Source organism: Kogia breviceps, chromosome 2 (genome assembly GCF_026419965.1).
Source record: "Kogia breviceps isolate mKogBre1 chromosome 2, mKogBre1 haplotype 1, whole genome shotgun sequence".
NCBI classification, from domain to species: domain Eukaryota; kingdom Metazoa; phylum Chordata; class Mammalia; order Artiodactyla; family Physeteridae; genus Kogia; species Kogia breviceps.
In genome coordinates this window covers 166,692,866-166,716,094 of record NC_081311.1, presented here as the reverse complement: position 1 = coordinate 166,716,094, position 23,229 = coordinate 166,692,866, and the positions used below count along the sequence as shown (strand labels likewise).

The window sequence follows — 23,229 nt, the reverse complement described above, 5'->3', positions numbered from 1 at the left end:
AGGAAGAAGGTTTTTCAGCTATGTCCTTTTAAGTCGTATGTGTCGAAAAACTAGTTTGCTTGATCTGAAAGGTATGTTAAAGTAACCGCTGGTTTAATGGAAACACTAAATATTTGCCATGGATGACCCAACATTCTTTTTGGAAATCAGAATGGTTAAATGCACAAAAATTGACTTAGATGAGGCAAGACTGTATACAAACTGGCTGATGAAGGGGCGCAGATACTACTTAATAGCAAGGATGAGGGCTAAAATAGCTCACAGCTGGAGGACCTTTAGGATCAAAGAGTGACTAAAAAGCATCCCATGCTCCTTTGTGTTCAGAGAAAACAGGGACTTAGGCTTGAATCCTGCCCATAGTGGGGAGGTGACTTCCATTCCTTATTGACACAGAAATAAGCATGAGGTAGACAAGCTCAAGTCATCAGCAGAGTGGTGGAGAACAGTAGCAGCATGCCCATTTGCCTCTGCAAGGACAAAAGATTTTGAGAACTGACATGAGCAGAGGTTTAGCCCTTACAATGCTGTTAATCAAGCTTGCTCTTTACTTTTTAATTTTTTTTATAAAAACATAAATCAGTAAGGAGTTGACTCGGGGAAGCAAAAGCAGGAGTTAATATTGACATTGATTATAAAGTTGAAACATTTAATTTACAACTGACAGGTCACATAAATAAATATCAATGGCTGTGTTTATAGAAATAATCTGAAAAAAAGCTAGGATTAATTATAACAATACCAGCATACTATCAATATTGTCCTTTTCATTCTGCAGAAAATCACGTTCAGAAAAAAATAAAGCCATGTCGCTTTTAAGTGGCAGAAACAGGCTTTGAATCAATTTCTGACTCAAAACCTGTAGAGAGTAGAAAAAGTAATTAAGGGACTTCACCTTGGTGTCTCCATCGAAACCCTATTTCTCGGCGACCTTGCAACAGAAGCAGAAGCTTAATTTAAATCAAGAAGTGGCCGGAGGGCTCTGTGTCTGGGTCACTACCCACATGTTATCATTTGAGACCCAGTGGAAACCTCACCGCTAAACACTTTTGCAGGTCTAATAGTTGAATGCATGAGAGGCGGAGAGATTATCTGTAGAGAAATGAACAAACCTGCTTCGCTCCTTCTGAGAATTCTGCGATGCTGAACTCTTGGTCGAAATAGGCCCAGATAAGGAAGGAGTAAATTCGAGTCCGAATCCAGCTGATGGGATTGGAGAACCCCAGGATGATCATCTTGGTTTTCTGGCGCTGCTGGGGCTGCTCCTCGGTGCTGTAGGTTCGCCGAGGGCACGAAGGGAAAGCGGGAAGGGTTGTGGGGAGTCCCAGAGGGCTGAGCAGGGGACGCTGAGGAGCCCGAGCAGGCAGCGCCAAGGCCGCGGAGGCCCAAGAGACTCGAGGAAATTGGGCCGCTTCCGAGCCGAGGCGGCGGCGGCAGAAGCAGCAAAGTCCAGCCAACGGCGGCCACACGTCGGCCGAACCGGGAGTCCAGAGTCGGGCGGCCGAACCCGGCAGAGGCCGAGAAAACAGCAAGCGGGGTAAAAGACTGACGGCCAGCGCCATCTTTGTGACCTTTCACCCTTTGCCTGTGCAGTAAGGAAACAAACTCGGCGGGAAACCACCTCGGCGGGACTCGGAGAAAGAGAGTGGAGAGTCAAGCTGGCCTGTTACTGCACCTCTGGTGAGTTCGCCACTTCCCTGCTCTCCATCACATGCCCGTCGGCCCTTAGCTCCGCGCTCGGAACCCGCCGCTCTCGCGACTCAGCCGGACTCGTGGACCTTTTCTCTCCTGGACCTGTTTCCGGGCGGTCCGCGCGGTTGGAACGTGTTAGGGCCGAGGTTCCCAGTACTTGAAAGAGGACGGGCGTGAGCAACCATGGCCGGGCAGTGCTTCCCGGTAGCCCGGCTCGAGGGCGTTTCGCAGGAGCAGTTCATGGAGCACCTCTACCCGCAGGTGAGGCCCTCTTGCGGGACAGAACCGCGGGAAGCCGGTGGATACCAGTCCGTAGCGCTCCAGCGGCTCCGAATTGGTTTCTTGGGATCCAGGGTGTGGGAGGAGGTGGCTGTCGGCTGAAGGTGGCTGGTTGGCCCGGCGGCCAAGGGAGAGGGCACATGGGGGATGTTGACCGGCTCATCTGTTAAGTTTTCCGTTCCATTTCTGGGGAGCAGGTTGACGGCAGAGCGCTGGCTACGAGAAATATTTTGCCTAAGAAGCCCTGCTAGCTGCTTAGCGGCCTTGCGGGAGTCTGATTACGGTCTTCTACCGTTACCATGGCAACCCAGGGAGGGTTTCCCACCCTCCACCCGCCGCGGTCGGGTTTCCTAAAATCTAGAGGAGGTTTCTCCCAGCCCCAGCCAGTGGGTTGAACGGCACCTGTCAGTCTACGCGAGTTACTGGATCTGAAGAAGTTTTTCACTGCACTGAGCCAAAAGGGGAAGCAATGGGAATCCCCCGACAAACTTCCACTGGTCTTGGATTCTAACTAACATGGGTTCTAGTTCAGACGTTCGATTCTCTTATACATATAATTCGAACCTTAGTTCTCAGAGAAAATACTAATGGGGAACAAAAGTGTTTTTACTTGCCGTGCTTTGCAAGGGAATCCAGGCTTCAGAAAAACAAAGAATAAAGAGGCCAGCAGATATTTACAGAAAAAATAACCCACAGGTTTACAGTTAGCCTACTCATGATAAAGAACCCCCCACCCCCCCGGCAATTTTAGTTGATGTTTACACCTATAAGGTGGTCATTGAGCTGCAGTCCTGAGTATTACAAAAGTCAGGAATGAAGTTTTTTTTCTTTTAGGAGTTAGCAACCTATAGGGAGGATTCAAGCCTTAATTTATTTGGGAGACTAGTGCTAGATAGGTTGTTGTCCTCCCTACCCCACCGCAAGACACATTAGTATAAGATGCCTTCAGGACAGTATTATGAAGACCAAATGATATATGTATGTGGAAATGCTTTGGAAGATGAATAGCAAAAAGTGTTTTGTAATTTAGGCTTCCCAGAAAAGTCATACAATATGTCACAAAGCATCATTAAGCTTCATAAAGTGGAAAATTACAAACAACACTCTGGTCACAATGTAATAAAACTAGAAATAACGAAATTGCAAAACAAGACAGTTTTACCTGAAAACACTAAAGAAAAGCTGTGAGGGGGTATAGTCCCATCAGATTTTTAAACATGTTTTAATATTTAATAGTGTGGTACGGGTGCATGAATAGACAGACCAGAGGAATAAAATAGAAAGTCTGGATGAAGATAGATGTGTGTATACACACACACAAGTATTTATCCAGGCTCTGGAGATATTTATATGTATATGGAAATTTAGCATGTGATGAACATGACATTTTAAAAATCACTGGGGCAAAAAAAAATAAAAAATAAAAAAAAATAAAAATAAAAATAAAAATCACTGGGGCAAAGATGAACTTTTAAATAAATGGTGCTTAGACAAGTGAGTGGTCACAGTCATTTAGAAAATGATAAAATTAGATTTATATCTGACACCGTACACAAGAGTGATCTCCAGATGGATCAGTGATCTAAATAAAAAAAAGAAACTACATTAAGTACTAGACAAAAACATGGGTAAATTTCTTTGCAATCTAGGTCTATGGAAGGGCTTTCTAACTATGACTCAGGTGTGATAAATGATTAAAATTGTACATAAAATACAAACTGGGAGAAAAATATTTGCAACATATATTTCATTAAAGGGCAGTAAAAGCCCATGTATGTAAAGAACTTTTAAAAATTAATGGGGGGAGGGCAAAAATCTGATTAAAAAATGAACAGTTGACAAAAAGATTAAAACGGCATCTAAACACATGAAAAGATGTTCAGTTTTATTCATAAGAGAAATTAAACTGAGATACCATTTATCTATAATATTGACAAAAATCAAAAGGCTTTAATAATAATATTCTTTGTGGGTCTGTGAAGAAACTGGTACTCTCAACGTTTTATGCCAAGTAGTACAACCCTCATGGAGGGGAATTTGGCATATCTAACAAAACTATTCATGTGTTTACTTTATGATATAGCAATTCCTCTTTCGGAATTTACTCTGGGGATACATTTCCAACAGTATGAAAATTTCTAGTGTTTATTATGCTTGCGAATTATTACAAATAACCTAAAAACCTATGCATAGGAGACTGATTAAATTGTCCATTTACACTAAGGTGTACTAAGCTGTAAAAAAGAATGAGGGAAATCTGAACTGATAGTAGTGATTTCCAGGATATATTTTTAAACTTTTTTAAAAAAGCAAATTACAAAAACAATACATAATAAGACACTTTTTGTATAAAAAAGAAGGGGAAATAAGAAAGTATATATTTTTTGGTCACTATGCAAAAAAGAAATACACGGATGATAAGCCAGACATTAATGAGACTGGTTATCTATAGGGGATGGGTGATCATAGATGCGGTGACCTTTTTTGTATAATTTTGACTTTGGAGATCACGTTACTGTTTTATATTCTACAGTAATAATCATAATAAAATTAACAAGGATGAGGAATGGTTCAAAAAAAACCAACCAAACTCTAATATAGAATATAAAAGTAACAAGTGAACCTAAGTAAGGGAGAGGAGGAGAAGTAACCTAAGTCACTTTTGAACACAGTACTTTGATTATATATCAGTCTAAAACCAAAAAGAACAGTAAACAATACTGAATTCTAGTTTGTAGACCTTTTTTTACAGTGGTATAACTTAGCAATTGCAAAAGCACTTATTGTGAATTCTGGGATTGTACAATTGATTAAACATTGAGGATGATAGGAACCAGGTTTCCCCACTAAGAGAAGGGAGTTTACAAATATATAAACAATGAATATTAGAATAAATCTTGTGGTATAAATCAGAATTAGGTATCTGTATTGGAGGTATCATGGTTCATTATACATTTATTAATTGTCTGTGTGTATAGTACATATTGAGAGAGAAAGATAAATAGATATAACTATATGCATATGCAGAATATGTGTGTGTATATATATATTTGGGGAGGAGAGAGTGAGTATATACACACCTTCATGTGTTTCCTAGCTCTGTCCACTGAGAAGGCCTAGAAGTAATGACACACCAATAGTCATAAGCACATTCAGCACCCAGATCATGGTTTCTAAACAGCATTCCCTGTGGCGAGCATTGCCCTCTGAGGAAGGCGCCACTAAGACCCTCATAAGCCTCAGGGCCCGATTGTACTCTCCTTGGTATGCATCCTGGACTTTATGGTATGAACGTAAAAAAGGAGATGGCCTGTGGCCAAATCGCTCCAGGGACCTGCTCAGTTACTGGGAGTCCCTGGTTGTTCCCTAAAGCTAGGAAAAGCAACCCTGGAGGGGAAATTGGTGCCTTTGAGGGAGAAGCCGAGAAGCCAATCAACCAGCTGATGCCAATAAGGCGTGACTAAGCGGAGAAGCCAATTAACCAGCTGATGCCGATAAGATGGTGACTAAGCAAATTCCCTGCTTTAGGGGTATATGGCTATGCTTTGTTATTAAACTTGCCTTGCAACGATCAGTTGCTTGTGCCCTTCTGATCCCATACCTTGGTGCGTTCAGTTCCCTACCCCCTCTCGTCGATTGTTGCTACACTTTGAGGACCCGCCGCGGCTGGCGGCAAGTGGCGCCCGAACAGGGACTTGACAAGAGGGACATCCGAATCTCGGTAGGTGAATCCCCGGAGTGAAGAGTGAAAGTGTGGCCACATAGTAAAGTTGATAGTAACTCGGGGCAATAGTCAGAAGTAAAAAAATATGGGACAAGAAGTATCCAAGAAGCGACCTGAAATCACTGATCAAGAGAAGGAGTTGTCCACCAGTGCTTTCCAGGCTTTTACAGCTGGAAATTATGATGTCTGTCTGCAACATCTTGCCTGCCTACAAGATATAAACAAAGACGATTATAAAATAATTTTGAATACGGCAGTAGCTGAGTTTCTCAAAAGTAACCAGACAACAACAGATAGTTTAAGACAGACACTTAACCAGTTGAATCAGGTGCACTCGGCTGTTGAAGAAATGGATGGACTAGATGATCTTGAAAACAGTATGTTGTATTACAATCAAGCAGTCATCCTGTATCATGTCCGACAGTATACAGAAGCCATATCCATTGATGAAAAACTTTATCAGTTCATAGAACCTTTTGAAGAAAAATTTGCCCAAGCAGTGTGTTTTTTGTTCGTAGACCTGTATATATTAACCTACCAAGCTGAGAAAGCTTTACATCTTCTTGCTGTTCTAGAAAAAATGATTTCACAGGGCAACAATAACAAAAATGGAAAGAATGAGACTGGTAATTACAGCAACAAAGATGGGTCTAATCATAAAGCTGAAAGTGGAGCTCTAATAGAAGCTGCAAAGTCAAAGATACTATTTTTGTGTTGAAGTATATGTAGGAGGACAAGGGACTTTACTGGCCGGCCATAGTTTGAAGGTAGTTAAAGCTGTTACAAGTTTGACGTTTCCCTCCTCTTTTCCTTTTGATTTTCCCCAATCTGATTTTGAATTCTCAAATCTGGTGCACCTTAAATTATAATAATGGTACCATTTTAATTTCTTCAGTTTCTGTTACTAATAATAGTTTGGTTTTTTATAAGCATTGGGATTTTTGGGAAGTTTGCATTGTCTTATTCTTATCAACCAGTTATTACTTGTGTTACATCCTCATATGCCTTGCTAATAGGAGATTTACAGATTGAGTTTACTTCTAGTTCCTTAGGATATAATATAACTTGTCAGAATTGTATTTTTAGTACTTGCCTTCTGCCTATGAAAGGAACTTTTTCTGTTATGATGTTAAAACAACCTTCCTATGTAATGCTGCCTGTAAATATTTCTGAACCATGGTATCATAGTACTAGCATGCAAGCTTGGCTAGAATTATCTGAAGCTTTAAAAAGACCTAAACGATTCATTGGAATATTAATATGTAGCATATTAGCCTTAGCCGCTTTAACAGCCACAGCCACTACTGCCAGTTTAGCATTAAGTAAAACTGTACAACAAGCACATTATGTTAATCAATTGTCTAAAAATACCAGTATTGCATTAGCATTACAAAGTCATTGTTACTCAACTAAAAACTGGGGTTGATGAGTTAAAAAATGCTCTCATAGGTTTAGGAGACCAAATTATGGCTTTAAAATTGAAAATGCGTTTGATTTGCCATGCTAAATATACTTGGATTTGTGTGACTCAGCACGCTTATAATGAAACTGACTGGGATTGGAACAAAGTAAAAATGCACTTTTTAAGTGTATGGACTGATGGGCACATTAGTTTGGACATACAAAAACTTAATGCGGAAATACAAGCAATTCAAGAAGCTCATCTACAAGAAGACGGGCCCCAACAATTAATTCAAGGACTCTTGGATCAGTTTCAATGGTTAAACCCAATGCATTGGTTTCAAAATGGACTCACCGGATTGATTACCGTGGGGTCATGTGTATTGTTGATGTTAATTGCCTTACCTTGTTTATGACGCTTTGTTGTTGGCCGTCTCGCTGCTCTTCGTCAGGAGGTGTATGGGTTGAAATTGCATTATCAAGCTTTAAAAAAATAAAAGAGGGGGAAATGTGGCGAGCATTGCCCTCTGAGGAAGGCGCCATTAAGACCCTCATAAGCCTCAGGGCCCGAATGTACTGTCCTTGGTATGCATCCTGGACTTTATGATATGAACGTAAAAAAGGAGATGGCCTTTGGCCAAATCGCTCCAGGGACCTGCTCAGTTACTGGGAGTCCCTGGTTGTTCCCTAAAGCTAGGAAAAGCAACCCTGGAGGGGAAATTGGTGCCTTTGAGGGAGAAGCCGAGAAGCCAATCAACCAGCTGATGCCAATAAGGCGTGACTAAGCGGAGAAGCCAATTAACCAGCTGATGCCGATAAGATGGTGACTAAGCAAATTCCCTGCTTTAGGGGTATATATATGGCTATGCTTTGTTATTAAACTTGCCTTGCAACCATCAGTTGCTTGTGCCCTTCTGATCCCATACCTTGGTGCGTTCAGTTCCCTACCCCCTCTCGTCGATTGTTGCTACACTTTGAGGACCCGCCGCGGCTGGCGGCAATTCCCCACTAGAAGAAACCAGAGCTGCTTGAAGAAATGACTAGCAGGCTGGGACAGAGATGTAAAAGGATACTGGATTGTGTTATTTTTCCATAAAGTAGGAAGTGCTCGGGTAAAACGTCACAAGAGGCAGCTCGAAGGGACTCCTGCTGACCAAATCTGGGATAACTTGAGCATCAAAATTATATCAGTAGACTATAACTCAGTGAATAAAATAAGTGAATGGAGAAGTTAGAGCTGATTTTTACATTATAATACAAACTAGTACATGTAGAAAGTGATGGAGTTTTTTTGTTAATAACGATTTTTACAGTCATCGTAGCAATACTTGATTGAGGCAGGAATTACCAGTTGATCAAAATTAACATCATAAATCATAGGGACGATATCATGTGCTACCTGATGTATTGCACTGAGAAAGACACTGCATTGCTTTTGTGGTACATTCTCTCCAGAAATGAGTAACCTGAATCTAATCATGAAGAAACATCAGATAAACCCGAGTTGAAGGGCATTCTACAAAATAAGTAGCCTGTACTCAAATGTCAAGGTCATAGAAGAGAGTCTGAGGAACTGTTCCAGAGTAAAAGAGATAAAGTAATTAAATACAATGTGGTATCTCAGAAATAGGGAAAAAAATATAGAGGATATTATAAGGACAATTAGCAAAATTCGGATACAGACTGGATTAAAGTATTATATCAGTGTTAAATATAATTTTGATAATTATTCTGTTATATGAAAGAATGTCTTTGTTCTCAGAAAATATACTCAAGTTTTAGAGATAAAGGAGCATGATGTCAGCAACTTACACTGAACTAGTTTAGAAAAAATTAAATTACCTTTAATATGTTTCTCTCTACACATATAACAAGAGTGAGAGCAGATGGTAAAGTAAGTGGAGCAAAATGTTAAATTAACAACTAGTGACTCAGAGTAAATGGTATATGGGAGATCTTTGTAATGTTCTTATAACTTTTCCATAAGTTTAGAATGGTATCAAAATAAAAAGTTGCAAACAATATTTGAGTATAAATCACAAATTTTAATCAGTCTTATTTTTTTCATAAATAACACTCTAGAGAATGCTTTAAATAATACTCAGATTTCTCTTGTTTCTAAGCTTATGGTGGCACTTCTGTTTTGTTTGGTTTTGTTTTCCTAATGTTAAAATTTTGTTCTAACTCTATTACATGGGCCCTCTTCCTGTTTTAGTTACAGCATGAATTGTCAGAAGGTTTGATTTTGAGCATCTTGGGATAATGAATCATTTCTTATTTGTTTTCATCCCTTTATTACCAAATACAGCTCCTGATACGTTGTTGGTTTTCCCTAATTTTTGGTTGATTTTTTTTCCACGCAGAGAAAACCTCTAGTGTTGGAAGGAATTGATTTGGGGACATGTACAAGCAAATGGACTGTGGATTACCTAAGCCAAATTGGAGGGAGGAAAGAGGTGAAGATTCATGTTGCTGCAGTTGCCCAGATGGACTTCATTAGTAAGAACTTTGTATATAGGTATCTTCTTCTGAGGTTTACTCTGGGGATACACATAACTTTTTTTAAACCTTTAAAATATTTTTGCATTATTATACAAAGACCATATGGCATTTTCTCTTTTGACTAGTTTGATATAATTGTGGAGTAGCTTACTAATTTTTAAAGAGTGACTTTTAAAAGACAAGAATTCTGAGCTTACATAATTATACAAAGACATTTCCAAAGACCATTTTAAAAATATGGTGTATACCCAATACCTTCTGGAGTCATGGAAAGAGCAGAATTTCTGTAACTAAAGTTAGATTACATGTAAAGCTCGGTGTACTGTATTCATTCAATGTTTCATTAATTAGTTGATCCTCCCACATTAGTAATTGTTACCTAGAGTAATAAATTCTAAAGTTTTCCTTTATAACCTATTTTGATTTTTAAATGCCCTATTTTGGGAAGATTTTTAAATTCCAGATTGTTTTTAGATAAGTATAAGCTCATGTTTTCTTTTTCTCCCCTCTCCAGAAATATAAGACAAGTGGTTGCTATGTTTGGTATAATCTTTTATCAACTTGGATGCATCAGGCTTAATTTTCTTTTTTGTCCAAATAATCTTAAATACTTTAAATGTCCCTCATGGTTGTCATTTTATGCTTTGGAATGTCTTAAAAGTAAAAGATAGTTAAATGCTGCAGAATATCTAAACTTGAAAGCTTTAAAATGCTACAGTCTTACAGATTTAATATGCTATTTGTTCCCATGAATTTATTCCCTTGAGTTTCACTAAAAATGTTAAATTTAAAAACAAACAACTTTCAAATTCTGAGCACGTGCAGTTCCCAGCAAATTCAGTCTATTGAAAAACCATGTTGTTCACAAAAGACTGATTTTTAAAGAAAGGTGGCTTTCACTGTTCCTTCCAGAGTTTAAAGATGAGTTAAACAGAGCTTCTAACGTCCAGGACCATTCTTTTCTCAGTAGAGTTTCCCAAGTTCATATAGCAGCTTGCCAAAGCATTTCTCGGTTTTTGATCCTTTGAATATTTGCCATTACAGTTTTGGTTTTTAATAGGCCATGGATTGAATTTAATTACCATAAATTTTTCCAAGTGGAAGAACTTTTTATTTTTTATTAAATCAAGAAAGTGCTAGAATGATGAGCATTTTTCAACCTGCAGTTAATGATGTTTATTTTCCAGGGAGCCCAATGCTGTAACAAATGGGTATTGAAACTTCATCTTGAGTTGCCTTGATTTTATGTCATGTCCTATAAACTTTTCAAAACATGTTTTTGAAGCACATATATTATGTAATAGTTCCTATTCCAGCTTCCTCTAAGCCTTTCACTACAGCTACTAAGGAGTTGCAAGATTAGTTTCTTAGAGTAAGAAGGAAAATAGATTTCGTCATTTTTGGCAGTTATCAGAGTAGGAAAGAAGGGAGGCATCTAGACCAAAGACAGAGACTAGAAAGTCAGAAAACCTATGAACATATATAATTATTATCAGTTCAGTTTAAGGTTGCATTTCTGCTTTTTAAACATTTGAAGATAAATATGTTTACAAGTCTTAGCTTTTACTTCTCTCCTCTTGGTAGTTCTAACTGTTCTTCCAGAGTCAGTATACTATAAAAAAGAAGAGCCTTGTGTAGTGAAAGGATACTGTTGGTATTCTTCTGGCCATAGATTTTTTTTTTTTAAGTCTGAATCTTATATAAGCTTTGCTTCACTGCTTCTACCTATCACATCATCTGACTCCTGTCATCATCCTGCTCTCATTGTTTGTTATGCTTTCATCATTCCTGATCTTGATTTTTGCGAAGCAGCCTTTCCAAAATGGGGAGCAGAACAGTAAAGATTTTTTTTCTTCTTTTTCTAAATGTTGGTAACTACTGCATGCTGCTCCATTATCATTGTTGTTTACCCCACCATCTGTCCTTTATTGAACACTTACTATATATCAGGTACTGTGCATCCTAGATTATATTACTCATTTAAACTTCTGTGAGGTAGATTTTTAAAATAATTATACAGATGAGGAAATGGAAGTTTAAAAACGTTAAATAACTTACTCAAGATTGTATAGCTCGAAATGATGGAACTAAGACTTATACCCAAATTTGCCTGACTCCACCATGTCCTAATAATCCTAACCCCTCTTTGATACTACCTCCCTTACTGGTCTGTATGTCAGTCCAGACAAGTGGAACTTCTATAGCAGATGCCCTTCTTATTGAAACATGCATAGGATAGATAAGGCCTTAAGGCCAAGGAACTTAACAATTAATATATGTCATTTCCTCTTCTCTCAGCTTAGTTTCTGTAGAAGCTCTGACAGGTACTACGACCTAAAGGAGAAGGTTGCTGGGGGCACCCGAGTTCTGTTTCTCTGGACTGAGCTACTCTATCTGGCCTCTTCTTGTAAAGGTCTTGGGTTCTCTCTAGTAAGAAAGCTAAGCCTTAGCAACTGCACCAATTTCAGAGGTAGTTTTGGCCCAGAGAGGTTTCCACATTGTTCCCAAACTCTTCAAAGATGCTTTGGTAGGAATGAAGAGTGTATAGTGAGGTCAGAGATGGAAAACATTGAACAAATAAATTTGTTGATATTATTAGCCAAAACTATAATAGTAGATTGGTCTGAGTAGATGACAGACTCCTTTCTTCTCTCTTGGAGTGCTCACTCTACATAATTATCAGCAGTGTGTCCTCAAATTCTGATTGACACCCGCTAGTCCATAATCTGGCATCAGACTCACTTACCTTTGCAAAAGGATACAGGGTAGGAAACAGTATTCCAGCAGGATAGAATCAGTGGGAGTCCTTATACCAATCCAGAAGCCATTTTTTGGCTCACCAAGTGACAGCTTACTTGTAAGGGAACAAGACTGACTAGAGGTGGATGCAGAAACACCCTAGCTTAGTTAAGCCACTAGCCAGAGCATGAAATGGCTCATGACCTTAGCTTCTCAGTTCCTTCAAGGAATATACTCAGTTACTGAGTTACACTGCACACAGAGAAGCCAAGTCCTCTGCTTCCTAACAAGTGGTTATAGTCCACTCACCATCCTTCTAGTCTAGACATAATAAATAAAGGGTCTTTTTATTTTTATTTTTTTTGGCTGTACTGTGCAGCATGCCAGATCTTAGTTCCCCGATTAGGGATTGAACCTGTGTCCCCTGCAGGGGAAGAGTGGAGTCCTAACCACTGGGCCTCCAGGGGATTCCCAAAGGGTCATTTTTTACAATAAATAATGTTACCTGTTCTTACAGCTGACATTCTACATTTATCTTAACCCAGTGTGTTTCTAGGAAAACATTGCAAGGTCATCTTCTTACAAGGAAATCTTACCTCCCCAGTACAGATATCAAGTGGAAAGATATTTGGTAATAAGAGTGAAAGATTACAACTCTTAATCAGAGGTGTGGAGGATGGAGTACAGTGACCCAGATGCTTTTGAAGTCATTGTCTCGATGTTCCTGATAAGGTATCATCTGCAGATAGGGGGTAGTACATTTGATTCTAGAAGATTGAATGGATAGGATGTGACGCAGAGAAAAGATAGCCCTTCAGGCTCAAGAGCGTGAGGTAAAGGAAACAAACTTTGCTTCTGCAGTGTTCAGCCCTGTTCACCAGGATGGAAGGAGACAGGCATTTGGGCAGAAATATTTAAGAAGAATAAAATTTGGTCACTTCACTGGAATTCCTGAGCTATTCCTCAGAAGCCTGAAACAATAGAGGGTGGTACAGGCGGATGAGAGCAGTTTTGTGTGCTAGTGCCAGAAGGCAGGTAGGTTGGTGAGAAGCAGAGGGGCTTTGTCTTCATTGGACTGTTTGCTTGTTGTCTCTTCCGAAGTAGCATTGGTATTGATAGCTTGCCCCATTCATCACAAGACTTGTTTTGCCAGGACACTTGAAAATTAGTAGCAATAAAAGCTTGAAAGTTGGTGTATTTCCAAAGGTACCATATATACCATAGAACCAGAAACATTTTCTTAACAGCAACTTGTAATAGGATTATATTGATATGAGAAGGATCCATCTGTACTGTAGATCTATTTGAAATCAAAATTTCGGACAGCCTAAGTCAAATAAGCTCAGTGCTAAATGAATTTTGAAAATTCAGAATTCCACGTAATAGGTTATAATAAAAATTATGGATATTGTAAAACAGAAGATAGATCGAACTCCAACAAGCAGTGTGTATATATATATATATATATATATATATATATATATATAAAATATACACACACATATATATATATATTTATATATATATATATATATATATATATATATATATATATATATATATATATAGTGACTAGAGTATTACTAGATGATTTATTGTTACGAAGTCCAAGGATTCTTTTGTGTTTATTTCAGAACTTTACCTTTTGGCAAGTTGGTTCAGAGGGCAGCTGAAGAAAAGCATAAGGAATTCTTTATTTCAGAGGTAATTGCTTTTAACACATTTTCTTAAGAAAGCATTAATATGTAAATACTAAATTATTTTCTTATGAAAGAATATTAGATATGTAAGAACTATAGCCTTCCATATATCCTAGCTGTGTTATTAGGTCTCAAACCTTGTCCAAATTATCTTTCTGTGCCTCAGTGTTCTTATCTATGAAATAGGAATAACAACGGTACCTATTTCATAAGGTTTTTGTGACAGTTAACTAAATAAAATCTATACAGTACTTAGCACAGTGCCTGACACGTAGGAATCACTCACTAAATGTTAGCTATTAATATTACTTCCTCTGAAAACTTTCTATATTTTATTATTGTTATTATCAATGTGATTTCTATTGTGTGTATTTACTATAATATTTGCTCAGGATTAAATGCAGAAGAATTCTACTTATTTACATTATAATCCAGCTTTAAATAATTCAATTTAAATGTCTTGAGGTAAGGCATTGAGGCTTTTATAAATACATTAAAAAAATGTACTCTGTTATCTCAAAAGCACATTTGAAAAATAAACTGCTTTTTAAGCTTTGAAGAAAGCTATTGTCTGCATCTGAGCCAGCTGGGCTGCTGGTCAGTTTGGTGGTAAAAAGTGTTGTGTTTTCACAGTTCTCTCGGGTGATGTTTACACTAGATCCACCAGTATACCTACAAACTCCAGAAATCTGTATTCTATAGTATGACTAGAATATCTACTAAAAATGAATCCATTAGCTGTACCTGAAAAATGTTTTTTAACTTTACAGCCATGCTTTAACATACATGTTTAGTTGTCCTTTGGTATCAGTCCTTTCCTGTCCAAGGGTAATGAGTGGCACAGATGTAAATAGCCATGAAATGTCAAGTGAAGTAAGAAACAGAGACAAGATAAAGGGATTAAAGTCTAAAAATTAGGGTGAGTGTGTAAGTAAGATGAATATGGACTATTAGTTCAGTTCTCTAGGAAGCATATGCTCAGATGGAATTAGGACTACAAAAGATTTATTGGGAAGTAATTCCTGTGAAAGGAAAGGAGAGGATTGGGTAGAGGGTGCCATCAGACGGTGATACAGAGCTGACAGTCTCTCTGAGCGAAGATGACCTCTTAGATGAGTCCTGTCTTGGGTAGCAATGTTTAGGCCTTTTACCATCTTGCTTAGTCTTTGGCCGGGGCTACCCCACAAAGAGCATGACCTTTAGTTCAAAGGGTGAGGTGGACTTGCAGGAGTTAACAGTTGGCAGCTGTAACTTAATCACACTCCTTGCAAGTAAGTTATGAATCCTTTCTTGAAGAGGGGTCTGCAGTGCATCTCTGTACCTGCCACATGAATTTACCTTTTAAATCCTGAAACATTAGAACTGGTAGAAAATCTTAGAATTTTAAAGAACATACTTGGACATCTATTTAGCCAGTAATAAATTTATGGAACTTATCTGATATGGTACTAGTTAAAATTTTAAAAACAGTGAACCTAGGAGTTTAGTAAAATTTATGAACAGAGATGTATAATATATTGTTAGGGTAAATAAGATATATTTTGAAGTTTGTGTTGTAATGGTCAATGTAAGTATAAAAGAGGCAGAATTCTTGAGTTGGGTTGCCCCTGTGCTTGACCTGATATATCCCAGTTCTCTAATTATTACAGGAAATGCAGGCAATACAGTGCTTCATAATTCAAATAGTTCCCTATTAGAGGTACTCAGTGAAGTTATAACTGACAATTTTTTAAAGCATCAACTTAAACTTATTACTATGAAATGACATATTTCTAATTCGTACATGAGCTGACTCTTAAGGATTTGGGTTGAGAATTATATGATTAGCGATAAACTTAGCTTTATAAAATGCAATGTTTCAGATTAAAAAAAATTATTTTTAAAAGTATAAAGTATTTTATGTATCTTCTATTCTACATTTATATTATATTAGTTTGTCATTGGCCCTTAGCAATGCTCTGAGATCATATGTGCTATACAAATGGGAGTTCTTTTAAATCTTAAGACACTGTTAAGATTGTAAATAATTTGGAGTATAAAGTCTAAATTAAGCATTGTGGCTTTAGATGTGGTATGTGTGTGTCGCCTTTAGTATTTATTTTACTTAATGTTTTGTGGATCCTGTCGTTTTTACAAGCGGCATATAGAGACATTTCTTCATACAGCCACCAGAGAGCATTAGTAGAAAGGGTAAGAAAATGGAACTTTTTCAAAATTGGCTTAAGAGGATTAGCTTTTCAGATTCATTTCCTTCCATCTTTACTTTCTAATATTTTTAAGTGAATATTGATGTTGTTTTTCTTTGGGATGTTTAAGGATGAGAAGTACTACCTACGATCACTTGGAGAAGACCCTAGAAAGGTAAGAATTCTGAATGTAACAAGTTGTCTAATCTCTCCACAATTAAGAAATCTGTTCTACTGTATATTTTACAGATGACCATTCAGCTAATAAAATATAATCTAAAATAATTATAAAAATCCTGGATAATTCATACATATGTATTCAGAATCAAATTGATATGGACACAGTGTTAAGGAGTGGTCCCTAAAATGATCAAGTCAGATTCTATTTTTTCTCTTTATGGCACTATTATTTCTTTACCTTCTTTTATTCTTCTCCCTTAGTAGTACCCACAGGCTTTATGTAATTGATAACATTCAAGTTGATGACTCCTAAACTTAAATATTAGAGTAGATGGCAATTGTATGATTCTTGCTAAAAGTAGGAAGAACTTTTCTGTTAGTGAAGCATATTAAGCTTAACAATAGTGATATTGCTGAATGTCTTGGTACATAGTCTGTCATTCCTTCAGTTGAAAGATCATGTGTTGGCTATGGTCACATCCTAGTATTTTAAAGCAGTGAGCAGAGTTTTGCCCCATTCCTCCTTATTATCATGGGCTCTGATGGGCAGCCTTAGATAAAATAAGCATTATGCCAATATTGTGTTTATTATTAAAATTCTTATTATGTTTCTCTCAATGCAGGATGTTGCAGATATCAGAAAGCAGTTTCCTTTATTGGAAGGAGATATTAAGTTTCCAAAATTCTTCAAAGAAGAGCAGTTCTTTTCCAGTGTTTTTCGAATTAGCTCACCAGGGTTACAACTTTGGACCCACTATGATGTATGCTACATAAATGAGAAATCTAAAACTACAGTAGCTCTTTAGAATTTATGGACTTAACATTCACAGTTTCAACTTTCTGGAGGTTACCCCAAAGATCTTTGACATGTAATTTGCTGAAACATGAGGTTTGAAAACAGGTACTCTGCAAGGCAGTGGTATGGGAGTGAATTATTTTAGTTAATGCCAAAGCCTAGTTAATTTCTTATATTTGCATTTCTCTGTGGTCTTATTCTTGGTTCCTCATTATATATATACTTAGTTTTTTGAAGTGTTTTTTTTTTTTTTTTACATGTGAAAAGTGGACACCAGATGAGGGGGAAAGCTGTGAAAGTGGGAAAAATGTTAAGGTTGTAGTATGAGGATGTTGAAGTGATACATGATTAGATGGAGCCATTGTTGAGGAGAAAGGCAGACGTTTGTGGAGAGCCATTTCCAATTATAAGAATTTGGGGACACCTGAAGGTCTTAGGCTATATTATCCCTTGAGAATGTCAAGTGTCCACTGTATTTTTTGAGTAGCAAGATGTGTAGAGTATTGATCTTGATCATTCTACGGTGTTACAATTTTATTTGCTTAAACATATGTATATAAGTATCTAAAAATATTAAAAATCTAGTATTGTGTTTGGTTTGGTATTGGGTGGAGAAATTTAGAAAGCTTAAAGCAATACCTAATAGGTTTCTAAAGATAAAAGAATATTTTGAAAAGTTCTGAATTAAATTTAATAAAGTTTTAGAAGTGTGTTTTACAATTAAGCTGAGGCCCTCGGGAGGATTTTAACATAGTAACTCTATAATTAAATGCGATAGATATAAAGTCTTAGCATATTTTTTAAGGTTTTATTTACATGAATGATATGGTGAGAAAATGATGTTAACTCAAACTTCTTAACTGTATTCAATGACTATATTTTATGTAGTATCCATTTTATCTTAAATATTATAAAGTTTTTCTTAAACATAAAAATAAGTCAAAGGAATGCTAGTTATATAGTTAAAGTTTACATAAGTCAAGGGTTAGTGGTAAAAGGAGAAATGCTTAGGTAGAAGTGATATGTACTCAATAAATAATCATGAATATATCTTGCTTAGTATATATTTTAATTCCTTAGCTGAGAATTATGTAGCTCTGCCTTTTAACATTTTTCAAAATTTGTACTAATGTAGTGTACCCTTACAAACACAGGAAAAGTCAGGATTGCTCCATTATTAATAGGTTCATCAAGAAAATTTGCCAAGTTATAGTCCTATAGAAATAATTTGGAAATCAAGATACATACCTATAACCAAATAATGGTTGGCCATATAGTAAAAGAGTTTAGCAGTAGTTGCAGTAGTACCGTGTATTTTCCCAACACCTGGTTTTCCTAAGTGCTTTCAACCCGTTGTCTAATTTTGGCCTTATAGCATTCCTTGACAGATAAGTAAAATAGATACTTACCAAGGGGCGCCTCAAATAGGTGCAACTATACTTGCTGTCAGAATGGTGGGGCAAAGGCAAATAGTTTTCTGACTTCAGATTTCCTAATAGTTTGCCAGTCCTTCCCATTTTAAGACAGTGTTGGAGAAATAACGACACAGTTGTGTAACACAACTGTTTTCCTTGTTAGATTAGAATATTACTATAAGTTTTAGGTAATGTGAGTCAAGCTTTATTAAAGGATAGGATTTACGGTTAACTGTTTGGAATACCATTGGTTCTGTGTATTTGAATTTTAGATACTGCTTATTCATAAGTTCTTATTTGTCTTCAGGTAATGGATAACTTCTTAATACAAGTGACAGGAAAAAAGCGTGTTGTACTATTCAGTCCTCGAGATGCCCAATATTTATATTTATCAGGTACTATTTTTTTTTTTTAAGTTTAAATTTCTGAAGTTTTATTTATTCAGTTTTTTTTTAATCTCTTCATTCTCATAGAAAAACTTTGTAGGGCTTCTTCCTAATTATGATGTATTGTATTCTCCGTTGTGTACATGTATACATGTGATGATAGGCAATATGAAGAATGAGATTTTCAGATTATCTTGATTATATTACATGGAAGTCAATGGTTATAAATAAAAGATGGTTATTGAAAATTGTCTTAGGTTTCAGGAGAATAGTAATCATTCTCACACTGTGAGTACACAAAAGTAGTTGTACAGGAAAAAAATAAATTTTCAAATTTATATTTGTGGTTACTTTTTAAAAAAATGCTAACTGCTCAATCTATATTATCCTTTTTTGGAACTTTTCAGGTACTAAATCAGAAGTACTGAATGTAGATAACCCAGACTTAGCTAAATATCCACTGTTTTCCAAGGCTAGACGGTATGAATGTTCCCTTAAAGCTGGAGATGTATTATTCATTCCTGGTAAGATTTCTAGACTTCAGTAATTTGCTGTTTATAATATTTGTACTCTGTCATCCATCCATTATATGATTATTTTAGTAAAAAAATTTGTTAGATGTATCCTGTCATATACAAGATGATTTTTATACACAGATGTGTGTGTGTTTAAAGTATGCTTAGACAAATTCTTACAATATTAACAATCTTGTTTTCAAAGGCAACTTATAAATATATTATTATACTCTAAGTTCTTTTATTAAAGGATATCAAACAAGATACTTTATATCTGGGAGAAGATTATACCTCATTGTACTTTTAAAATCATTTTGTTTCTAAAATATTAACATGTTTTAGAACTGTCACTTAAGTATTTACCAAGAAATAGTAAATATATTTCAAAGCCAAGAGAGATTAGAGATTTTATTAAATATCAAAATGTTACAGTCTTAATACCTATGATATCTTTTGTGTGCATTATTTTTCTAGTCTGAATTAGTGTCACTTAATTTTTTTGAACAGTAAATAGGCATTAGTTATTGTTAGTAACCAGTGATATAATTAACATCTGTAATTATTATGCAAAACTGAATACCTGAAGATTATAAAATTATAATTAAGATTAAGGGATGCATTAACAAATTCTATTTATATAGTTTTATTTTCCATATCTAAGTTAATATGTTTATAATAATAACTTTTCAGTGATAATGAAATTAAGTTAAAAAGTATTAATAATAATATGATGATTTCATTTGGGACTAGATTATAAATTCTTTGAGGACAAGGAACCATGTTTTGTTAATCTTTGTATTGTCCTGATAAAATGTCCTTCACATAATTATGTATAAAAATTTGATACCTTGACTTCTTAATCTTCATTGAAAACAACCAGCACATTTATTTTTAACATCTTTATTGGAGTATAATTGCTTTACAATGGTGTGTTAGTTTCTGCTGTATAACAAAGTGAATCAGCTATACATATACATATATCCCCATTTCTCTTCCCTCTTGCATCTCCCTCCCACCCTCCCTATCCCACCCCTCTAGGTGGACACAAAGCACGGAGCTGATCTCCCTATGCTATGCGGCTGCTTCCCACTAGCTGTCTGTTTTACATTGGATAGTGTATATATGTCCCTGCCACTCTCACTTTGTCCCAGCTTACCCTTCACCCTCCCCATGTCCTCAAGTCCATTCTCTACATCTACGTCTTTATTCCTGTCCTGCCCCTAGGTTCTTCAGAACCATTTTTTTTTTTTTTTTTTTTAGATTCCATATATATGTGTTAGCATCCGTTATTTGTTTTTCTCTTTCTGACTTACTTCACTCTGTATGACAGACTCTAGGTCCATCCACCTCACTACAAATATATTTCTTTTCTTTTTATGGCTGAGTAATATTACATTGTATCTATGTGCCTCATCTTCTTTATCCATTCATCTGTCGATGGACACTTAGGTTGCTTCCATGTCCTGGCTATTGTAAATAGTGCTGCAGTGAGCATTGTGGTACATGACTCTTTTTGAATTATGGTTTTTCTCAGGGTATATGCCCAGTAGTGGGATTGCTACAACCGGCACATATTTTTTAAATCCATTGCCATTACTTAAATTTTGGGGTTTTGTGTCTTGAGAGCATGGTTAAGGGTGATGCAGTTCTCCCTTATTCTGTATACAACTTTAAAGGAAGAAAACAAAACAGAAATACTGAACATTTGCATATATTTTGAACTAAGAGCAAAAGTCCCATCTTTGAGTGTAAATTTAACAGAATGGTTACCTTTTTTTCCTGTTACATTGACTATGGGAAAAAAAGGTTCTGAAAGAAAGAGTAGTTAAGATTAAAACCATGTTTGGAACCTTTTTTTTTTTGCGGTACGTGGGCCTCTCACTGTTGTGGCCTCTCCCATTGCGGAGCACAGGCTCCGGACGCGCAGGCTCAGTGGCCGTGGCTCACGGGCCCAGCCGCTCCGCGGCATGTGGGATCTTCCCGGACCGGGGCACGAACCCGTGTCCCCTGCATCGGCAGGCGGACTCTCAACCACTGCGCCACCAGGGAAGCCCCTGGAACCTATTTTTGTAAATCAAAATATTTTAAGCTTTTGTTTCTCCTAGAGCACTCAGAATAAGTTTGTTTCTAAAATTTAGCATCTTATAAATCTTCCTTTCTCCTTTCCACAAGGTTAAACTTTTTTTGGATGTGACTAGTATTTCATCTTTATTATATTGTAGTGTTGCTTTAGTATTTCTGTAGCACCTGTGTTTTGAAAATATTTAGACTCAATTGAAAACAAAGTAAGCTTTCTAGTGGAAGTAAAATATTAATTAGCTATATGATAAAAGTTTACTCATCCTCTCCACAACCAAAATATTTGCTTTAGTTTTATATACTTATTATAAAGGAGCTGAAAGAAATATAAGACGATTATAATTGCCCAGTGTAAAACTGGGCTTCCCTGGTGGCGCAGTGGTTAAGAATCCACCCACCAATGCGAGGGACACAGGTTCAAGCCCTGGTCTGGGAAGATCCCACATGCCGCGGAGCAACTAAGCCCGTGCGCCACAACTACTGAGCCTGCACTCTAGAGCCCGCGAGCCACAACCACCGAAGCCCGCGTGCCTAGAGCCTGTGTTCTGCAATGATAAGCCACCGCAATGAGAAGCCCGTGCACCGCAACGAAGAGTAGCCCCTGCTCGCCGCAACTAGAGAAAGCCCACGTGCAGCAATGAAGACCCGGTGCAGCCAAAAATAAATAAATAAAATAAATTAAAAAAAAAAAAGAAACGTAAAACTGAGGAGGCTACAGTGAATGCAGATTCAAGCAAGTTAGAAAACCAAATGCAGCTTGCACAGGAAGTCTTTGAGAACAAAAGTACTGTACTGAGTCAGAAAAGACCAGAGATACTCCTCAAATAATTGAAATGTTCTGTGTATAAAAAATGAACACTTTTGATGTGGTTGTATGGCTCAGGAAGTGTAAACAAGTAACACAAAACACAGCCCCAAATTACAGAACTACAAAACAAATATAACTTTATTATGTCTTTCAAGTTAAAAGGAAAAATTGCTACTTCCAAAGGTTTTAAACGTAGGGTTGTGCTATTGACGCTTTACATTGGTTGGCAATTCATAAAAGTTAAAATGATTCTGTTAAAAGCTGGGAGTGTGCTAACGAAGGGATCTAGTTACAAGAATTATTTCTTGCATTGGCTATAATGCAATTCGTGATATTTCACTGACATTTTGGGTTTTTTTTTTTAACTGTAGCTTTTATTTTTAACTTTTTTTTTTTTTTAAACTTCTCCAGCTTTATGGTTCCATAATGTAATATCTGAAGAGTTTGGAGTGGGAGTGAATGTCTTTTGGAAGCATCTTCCATCTGAATGCTATGATAAAACGGATACCTATGGAAACAAAGATCCTACAGCAGCATCAAGAGCTGCACAAATTTTGGACAGAGCCTTAAAAACCCTGGCTGAATTACCAGAGGAATACAGGGACTTCTATGCACGGCGAATGGTCTTGCACATTCAAGACAAAGCCTATAGCAAAAACTTTGAATAAATATTGAAGTGAATGCAGTGAGCATAAACTTTTAAATACAGTTCAACTCAAATATTGGAAAAGTATAACAAGATGTAAATTATTTTTTTTAAGATTTATCCTTTGTTAAAATAGGAAAGATAAATCAATCTCAGATTTACAGATTAAATAAGTATGAAGGCA

At 36.7% G+C, this 23,229-nt stretch overlaps 2 protein-coding genes across 5 annotated transcripts in view; one reads left to right on the top strand and one right to left on the bottom strand.

Annotated features, from left to right (window-relative positions):
* Positions 1-2,266, bottom strand: part of MAIP1 (matrix AAA peptidase interacting protein 1) — a 9,631-nt gene extending 7,365 nt beyond the window's left edge. For 2 of the 3 annotated variants that reach the window (XM_067026525.1, XM_067026526.1), the window contains exon 1: positions 1,110-2,258. In XM_067026525.1, the coding sequence (XP_066882626.1) occupies positions 1,110-1,559 (450 nt within the window). In that variant the 5' untranslated portion in view covers positions 1,560-2,258. Of the gene's footprint in view, positions 1-1,109 lie in introns of all 3 variants that reach the window. The other variant, XM_059055507.2, reaches the window with a different exon arrangement.
* On the top strand, positions 1,602-23,229 carry TYW5 (tRNA-yW synthesizing protein 5). 2 transcript variants are annotated; one of them, XM_067026524.1, is made up of 8 exons: positions 1,602-1,677; positions 9,457-9,611; positions 13,969-14,038; positions 16,351-16,395; positions 17,024-17,161; positions 18,919-19,006; positions 19,405-19,521; positions 22,811-23,229. In XM_067026524.1, exons 2-8 carry the CDS (start codon positions 9,580-9,582, stop codon positions 23,065-23,067), a joined length of 747 nt encoding a protein of 248 aa, XP_066882625.1. In that variant the 5' UTR covers positions 1,602-1,677; positions 9,457-9,579; the 3' UTR covers positions 23,068-23,229. The 2 variants fall into 2 exon arrangements, with proteins under 2 accessions (XP_066882625.1, XP_058911488.1); XM_059055505.2 differs by lacking the exon at positions 1,602-1,677 and adding an exon at positions 1,811-1,950.